General features: G+C 39.7%; 1 protein-coding gene across 1 annotated transcript; it reads left to right on the top strand.

Moving 5' to 3' along the window:
• Positions 1-5,583: 5,583 nt before the first annotated feature.
• Positions 5,584-8,808, top strand: LOC146310720 (protein FAM181A-like). Its single transcript, XM_084743114.1, has 3 exons — positions 5,584-5,732; positions 6,323-6,674; positions 7,873-8,808. The coding sequence occupies exons 2-3, from the start codon at positions 6,382-6,384 to the stop codon at positions 8,372-8,374; spliced, it is 795 nt and encodes a 264-aa protein (XP_084599240.1). The 5' UTR covers positions 5,584-5,732; positions 6,323-6,381; the 3' UTR covers positions 8,375-8,808.
• Position 8,809: the final 1 nt, after the last annotated feature.

The following is an 8,809-nucleotide window of genomic DNA, read 5'->3' as shown; positions in this document are numbered from 1 at the left end:
ACGATATGAACTTGGGATTTAGGAAACAGTGATGAGCTTCTTCACTATTTTCTGACATTTTACAGAATTTCATCCATAATGAAAATAATTGTTAGTTGCAGCCTTACACAATTTAAAGAGACGGTTCAACCCTAAATCCAAAACACTAATTTTCCCTCTTACCTGTGGTGCTATTTATGCATCTAGATTTCTGCCGTAGAGACGTCTGCCTTCTCTCAAGTATAATGGAACTAGATGACCCTGTTATTCAAGATAATCCACAGACCCTGTTGTGAGCAATTTCACATGGGAACTCTTTGCTTTGTGCGGAACAACTTTTATTTCTATGGTAGACAGAACAGAGTTCCTGCTCACAACAAGGTCTGTGGATTATCTTGAGTCTTGGGTCATGATTTCTGCAAAGAGTCATCGCTGCTGAATTATGTTTTGGCCTTTTGAGCACCATAAGCTGAGTGCCATCTAGTACCATTATGTTTGAGAGAAGGCAGATATGTCCAAAACATGACAACTCACGGGGATAAAAAGCACTACAAGTAAGAGGAAAATATGTATTCTTGATTTTATGGTGAACTGTCCCTTTAAATACTTTCCTCTTCTGTACCCTCAACATGCATTTTTGTTGTGGAGCCTCAACAGCTTCCCTTATGCTGTTAAAGATCCATTATCTTGTTTAAAGGCACTTCAGCAGGGGTTATGCTTGAGGCTGAGGTTTTTCAGGACAGTGTCTTTCCTCCGTCTGGATGTCAGTTTCATTGCTTATTCATGTTTCATAAATCCACAATCGTTTGTCGTGCCCAAATGACTTGTATTCCTCTGAAAGTATTGCTTGTGGTTTAAATAACAGCCAATCATGTCACAGGCTGCTTATTCCAAATAACACAAACAGCATCTAAGCCAACTATTCAAACAACTTTGGATTAAGATCAATGGATTCAGCATCGAGCCCTACAGCCTTTTGTTGCGGCTGAGCATTTAACACATCTCCTGCCTATCAAAAAGCTCTTCACAGGCTGTAATGGGGTGAGCTCATGCACAAGAGCCGTGGATGACTTTTAGAGTGGAAAATCCACAGCTGCTGTGAAACTGCATTTGCACACATACAATGCAGAGATTTTTCAGAGTTTTTGAAGTGCACAACAAGCCTGGATTTGGTGTATAGTGTGCGCCCAGCGGTTTTCAGCTCGTCCATCCTCTCCTGACGTCCGTCCCAGTATCGATTATCTGACAAGAGAAAAGCACTACATCCTCCTGGTTCCTTCCTGCTGCCTCAATCTGCCACAAACATACATCACATCCCTTTTAAACTCAGATAAGAAAACCTCTTAATAAGATTACTGTGGTCTTTCAGTGTTATTATTCTTGCCAAGATACTTAATCAGCACCCCCTGCAGACAAACACAGTCCTAAAATACCACACCAAACCACAGGAGATGTTAAAACCTGGTGTCATTTAAGGTACATTAATGTTCAGAGAAAATTAAGTCAACTGCATTTACCTTTACTATCTGTGTATTTCCCCTTTTATTGTAACAGGCCAGCTTGGTTGTATGGCTGTGGAGGTAGATTGCCATCTAGTGGGAAAGTCTGGCAACACATGGCATTAAGCTGTCCCATTAACAGATCGAGTGCAAGTGAATAAATTAAGTTATCAAGTTATTTAAAGTGATGCCTACAGAACAAAACAACTGAAACATCACTGAAAAGGACATCACTTTAAAATAAACAGGCTTTTGTTTTCTAAGGAATATTAGAATGGTGCACAATTATCTGAAGTTTTTTTTGCTCGTGTTGCATTTTTTTTCTATTTATTGTGAACTCTACCACTTACTTTGTATCGGTGTCTAACTTTTTTGTTCATTTTTATTCATAACAGTTTAACCTTAATCCCATTGACTAGGGTACCCGCAGACCTCAGCGGTTTTGTCTCACAGGTGTTTTATTTTATCATTCCAATTTTTTTTATTACTTATCAGTCAGTTCTTTCCTAATGACTTAATATCATTGTTTTATGTTTTTGTTTTAATTAGTGTTTTTTAAAAATAACAATGTATTGGGAATGTATGTATGTATTGAGTATTCCTGGGGGAATGCAATCAAAAAACCCAGTTCTGCCTATGTAGATTTAATAGATGGAACAATTGAGCTCATGTTTGCCATGGGCCCTAGAGGAGTAAAAGGGCACCCTGTCAGTCAATTTGAAGGAGACAGACCCAGATTGTCTATTTATCTGCTTGTCTTCTTTAAATTAGACATTAATTACATAACTAATAATGTTATAAGAGAGAAATAAGTTAACATTTTGCTATAATGGTTGTTCTTACAGTAGTTTATTCACCAGTCACCAGGGAGTCCAGTTGGTAGTGCTTGTATGTTAAATATGTTGGTAGGATTAGGGTTAAACATATATGAAAGAAAAGCACAGAGCAAGTATCAACAAGGCATGGAGAACAAACGGAGAACACATTAGTCTAAAATCATAGATTTATCCAGATATAGATATGATCACATCTTGTTGCTTGCAGTGCAGGGGATCCATTTCTCACATGTTTTGGGAAAATTCTCCTCCATATTCCTCAGGGAAAATGTCCGTTTTTTCCATCACATACTATCCCTCACTAAGTCCATAGCATAATGTTAAAGAATTTCACAGATACAGATCACTGCCTAAAATAACTTTTTGTCCTGCCACTTTGGGCTGTGAGAAATTGTGACAAGCATTTTTCACATTCTTGTTGACATTTTTATAGACTAAATGATTAATAGTGAGAGTAATCATCAGATTAATGGATGATGAAAGTAATCATTAGTTGCATCCCTAGTCAGGATATGGTAATCTGTTCACAAAGAAGATGCGAGAATAATAAGCATTTATCTCAACCACTGCTGTTGTGTACAGAGTTGTTTATGTTTAATGTGAGGTGTGATGAAGAAACAAATGCAATTCTTCTAACCAAAGTCTCTCCATTTCCAGGGATTGTGTTGTGTGACGCACAACGTGACGCCAATCCTCCTCTGATATTTCCACATTTAGATCTGAATTTCATTTTACTCTGACCCATAGAGAGCTGTTATCTTTATGAATCTGTAAGCTCTGATACTGTATATATAGCTTCTTTCTTCAAGAAAAGATGTAACAGTGCAGAAAGTTTCTGGATGCAGCTACTGCCAAGGATCTACTACAGACAGAATCAGATTTCAGTTATATTAAAGCTCCACTGGGCTTATGCTAAATAGATTTCTCTGTTACAGAATGCAAACATGGTGAGGAGTGATAGTTCAGTAGTATGTAACATCACTGTGTATCATTGCAGACCCCAAACACTCTCTGAGTGCAGTTTGCATGTGCACCAAAGATATACAAGTAAGGTGCATGTCTTTGGCACACATGCAGCAGTTAAACTGACACTTGTATGTTGGTATGTCGGTCTGTGTTAGATGGACTGATGGTGTGTGCAGGAGAGACAAATATAGAAAAGCTCTGTAAATCAGCTGAACCCCCCACCCGAAATATCTGAAATGATCGACAAACATCCACCTGTCTTGGAACCAGGACCAATGACGTGTTGTGGGATTTACAGATGCCACTATGGTTCTTCCTCCCTTTTCTGCTTCTCATTCTCCCTTCACTTCAAAAGCACAGGAGCGGGGTGACAGGCCAGGGGAGGGGAGCCCCATTGTTAATTGGCCTTTTCAGCTGAACAGAGAGGTGAAGGGAAGAAGAAGAAGAGAGGAGGACAATAGGGTCCCATCGCCTCTCCAGAACAAGAGAGGGAGAGGATGCACCGCCTAAAAAAGATAGACCAGCCAGAGCTACATATAGACCTGCAGGGCTCTCTCCTCAGACAACCCCAAACTGAGTGAATGAGGTGATCCATCATGTAGCCAGCAGCAGCTCACTCAGAACAAATGGCCTGTAGCCTCGATATAGACTGCAGATTTTTTTTTTTAACACTTTACAACAAGGTACACAAAAATGTGAGTAGTTGCCAGGGACCGATAAGGAACTGCTAGTGAACCATTAGTTAATGAGTAACTCCAGTTCAAATTTTATAGAGTTGTTAATGATTAGTTAACTGTTAGTTGAGAAAAAAAACTTCCCCAGTAATTCATAATGGAATATATAGTAGGTAATGATGAGTTACTAGAGATCAGACTGGGAGATCCTATATTAATGCACCATTGTGAAATGATTATAGTTCATAAATATTTGCAAATTGATCATACCACTTTTTTTTCCTGATTAACTCTGATCCAGCTGGAGAATGTCACAAAATGAGCAACAACTCATGAATTACTAATTATTTAAACATTGCATACTTTTTTGGGACACCCGAAGTTAAGTCCCTGAAGGAGTCCCTCATTATCTTATGATTATCTACTCTTTTTGGGTTCCCTGAAGTTAAGTAATACATAATCCTGAGTAGGTACTAAGTAGTCTCTCCTTCACTTGCATACCATTTTTATGCCCTCTAAGGTTAATTGATACATAATGCAGAGTAGTTACTACGTAGTGTCTCATTTCCTTATGATTACTTACCCTTTTTGTGTCACTAAGAGTAAAAATTACTGTAAGAGAGTAAAGATGAGAGATTACAGAGTATAGTTACTAAGTAGTCCCTGATTACCTGATGATTACTCACTGTTTTTGAGTCCCCTTAAAGTAAACTGATGCATAATAAAGATTCCCTGTCCTGGTGCTGGAGTGGTTTGGTATGCTTTAAGGGCAGCAGCATAGTGCACAAGCATGAGGTGTTACTTACCAGACAAACCTCACATCTCACTCCACTGCTGCTGCTGCGCTTCAATGGAACGATAGGTACTCTTTTTCCACTTCAATAAGGGGATGAAGCTCAATTAGCATTTCACAAGTCCCCTTTTCCTCCTCCATTGCAACCTTCCCCGCGGAGCCCATGCTTTCTCTGGGGGATTGTCCTGTTTTGGGCCCTTGTTGCCGTTGGCAGGGTGACAGTATTCGAGTGTGCAAACTTGTGCTATTGTCCGCGGGCCAGAGGGAGCCATGGAGACCCCATAATATGACACAGGAAAATGTTTGCTGATGGCAATTCTATGGGCTTTGTCCGACTCTTTCTCCTTCATGACGACTCGATTTAAGTCTCTAAATGTTTGACTACAAATGCAGGAGTGCTATCCAGCTCCTTTCCCTTTGTCCCGCGAGGTTTGAATGAGTAATTCAGCCTTTGTGTCGCTCGATTGAGGGGGCAAACAGAAAGACAAGATTCTTGAGCGTTCAAGCCCCTTTCCATGGTTATGCACTCTTTAGATCCCCCCACCCTCACCAAATCCTACAGCTGACATCACTCTTGGGGAGGGTATGGGGGGTATCTATGTTACAAACTTATAACTGCTGCAGAACAAAGTTAGAATGCGCGCATATATAAGCAGAAAATTTGCAAATTTTTGCCTACAATCACTCTGGATTTTAGGAGATTTTTGGCGCAGAAATCACCGTGTAGGAAAAATATCGCATCTCCTCCGCAGCGGCTTTCTCCAGATCTCCATGACAACAATTTGCAATGGTGAAGAATCCGATACCAGGGCGCTTGGAGGCTGATTGGGGTGCATTGTGAGGGGCCTGGGGTCGCTGATTGGTTCAAGGAAAGCACCATAACTACAAGGAGTTTATATTCATTCAACTTGTTGAAGTGCTCCCCACTGCAGCCTGGAGAGAAGTCTGTGCCTGGACAGAGACCGTCTGGACTCATCCAGCAGTGGTGAGTAAAGGGTTATTACACATTATTATCACAATCAATTTACACAAGTCTGTCTTGAAACCAGGTTTGCGAGAAACTAATCACAACTACTCAAATTACTGTAATTAAGTCATTTTTATGCATTATACTTTGTAATATATTTAGTTGCTTTTAAATCATAATTAAGTACTGACTTGCAATTTGAATTTAATATCCAAACCTTTTCCTGCATTTTTGTAGTCAATAAAATTTAACAGGCCAATGAACACCATGACATATGGACGAAACAAGTGTAAAAATGCTGCAGCAGGCACGGGTTTGAAGAGGTGACTGTGACCACTGAGCAGAACATCGCAGGAGTTGGAGTAATTTAGACTGCATGCACTGATAATGCATTAAACATTAGCAGTTGAAAAGTAGTTTTTAAGGAGAATACTTTGTACATTTACTTGAATAATAGCTTTAACGCCATTTGTAGTTGAGTAATATTGCAAGTAATGTAACAGTACTTCTACTTGAGGGCAGATTTCAACACTCATTCCATCACTACTGTGGTGCAGAGCAGTGCGCAATTACGCACAGCCTAAATGTGTTTTCCTCTTTCCCTTCAGAGCTTGATGGTGGATTACAAGTTCTAAAATGGACTGATTTGACCTGAATCTTTGCAAACATGGCAGACAGTGAGGTCAAGACGTTGCTGAATTTTGTGAATTTGGCATCCAGCGATATCAAAGCGGCCTTGGATAAATCAGCACCGTGCAGACGCTCCGTGGATCACAGGAAATACCTGCAGAAACAGCTCAAGCGCTTCTCACAGAAGTACTCCAGGGTGCCGCGATGCCACACGCACAGGTCTGCTGCTGAGTACGGCTGCGCCAAACCGGTGGGGACTGCTCACCACCAGGGTGTGAAGGTAGCAGAGAGGGCCAGCTCGGATGCTCAAGGTGTGGAGAACGCGCCCAGGTAAAAAACAACAACAACAACAAGAACAAAAATAAGTACAATTTTTTTTAAGTGTATTAGAAATATAATTTAAGAATACCAAAGTTACTACAAGTATTTTAAAGTATGCTTAAAGTGTATTTTTAAAAAATGTATTTCAAAATAGGTGGCATTAAAGTCAACTTAAATATACTTAAAATAAACATTCTGCAATGCTTAAAGTGATAATCCAGTGTAATTACAAGAAGTGTACTACATTTTATAAGTATTGTAAATTGTACATTATTGTATTTTTAAAGTTTACTAAATTGCAAATACTTTGGCTGCATCTGAAATTCCATTTAATATGTTTGATTTAGTATGTCTGAAACCTTAGTATGAAACCAATCCTACATGAGATGCATACTATTTCCTGGGAGATATTACTGTATGCAAGCACTGCACACTTCGCCAGCACAAATATCCCACAATGCAATGCAGTAGTTACAAAAACAACAACAACAACAACATAACAGACAAAGGGACAGCAGTCAAGGAAGCTCCATGTACCTTCAATAACACTTAAATAAGTGTAAAAATGAAGTTTCACCTTGCTAGGCGTAATATATTTATTTTAAATATTTTCGTTCTCAGAGATTAGTATAGATTACCAAAGTTATGTGTCTTCAATCGACAAGGAGGCTCTCAGGAAGTGACGAGGAGATTCATACTATTGTTTATCAACACAGAAGTATGTTGAGCGATAGCACACATTTTGGGTATGTAATGCATAGTGTGTGATTGTGGACATGCTAGTTTACTTTTGAAAAGCATTGTTATTTTTAAGTCCTTTGAAATATACTATTACAAGTAGAACGATTTATTAAAGTTCACTTTTGCACGTAAAAGTATTAGAGCCTGGCTGATATATCATTCTGCTGATATTATTGGCCCAGTATTGGGCTATCATAGCTACATCAGTCTACATCAGTATTGGCATATATGTTGCTATGCATCAATATCAAAATTGGCCACAAAAATGCAGTATCGATCGAGCCCTAAAATACACTTAAAATTGTGCTTTTCAACAAATTAATTACAACTAAAATATAAATAGAGCTAAGAAATTAGTTGCTCAAAAACAGCAGACTTCATGTTCAGATTCAGATGATTAGTCTGACTGCAAGTACACACACGTATGCTAAAATTTAACATACTTAGCATATTTATTTTTGACCAGGGTGGGCAGTGCTGTGGAACAGGTGCCTATGAGGAAACGCCAGCTACCAGCCTCATTTTGGGAGGAACCCAAGTTGACCCAAACTAAGAGGGAGCACTCACATTTAGGAGTGAGGAAGAACCCTGCAGGCACAGCTGAGGGGAGCGAAAACGAGAAGAGGAAAAGGAGTTACGATGAGGACACAAAAGTCGCTCTGTCTGCGTCCAGCCGACGCAGCTCCGTGGACAAAGACTCGCTGAAACTGGACCTGAGCTCTCACCACTGTGTGAGTGTGTGCGCCTGCTGTCCCTTCCAGTATCACGGACACCAGGTCCTCCACAGTCACATTGTTGTCCCCCACCCACCCCTTGGACTGTGGAGCAAAGCAGCAGCAGCAGGGACTGAGATAGAGAGACCTGAGCATCCATATGGACAGAAAATTCACACACACGTCGTGGTCAAACCCATACCGACCAAACCGACTGTGCAGTCACCCATCTTCAGTGTGTTTGGATTCATTTAATTAGTCTACTAATGGACCAGCCACACAAAACAATATGTAAATAGGACTAATTATTTTCCTCTTTCAACATTTGTACATGAGACACTTCTTCGAGCACTTATTGGGATGCTTCATCTATTTTTATTGTTTCAATCTAAAGGACTGAGTTGCACTTGCAGAATAACCTCATCATGTTTGCTTTCATGCCAGTCTGATGCCTTCAAGTATCTGAAAACTGACAGTAAGTTGAAAGGTTTCTACTTTTAGGTTTGACTGTTGTTGTTTTTTTAAGTACCAAAAGTCGTGCAAATGAATGAAAGCATCCTGTTTTAGTTTTCTCTTTCAACTATGAGAATAGAATGTGGGACATAGATTGCCTTTTGTTTGTCAGAGTAATGTTTGATAGGCACATTTGCCTTTGATTTTCAAATAAATGATTCAACTTCACTCAAGAAC

The sequence above is a fragment of the Lutjanus erythropterus genome, chromosome 18 (genome assembly GCF_056507025.1).
Source record: "Lutjanus erythropterus isolate fLutEry1 chromosome 18, fLutEry1.hap2, whole genome shotgun sequence".
NCBI lineage: Eukaryota > Metazoa > Chordata > Actinopteri > Lutjaniformes > Lutjanidae > Lutjanus > Lutjanus erythropterus.
This window is presented reverse-complemented; position numbering and strand designations above follow the sequence as displayed.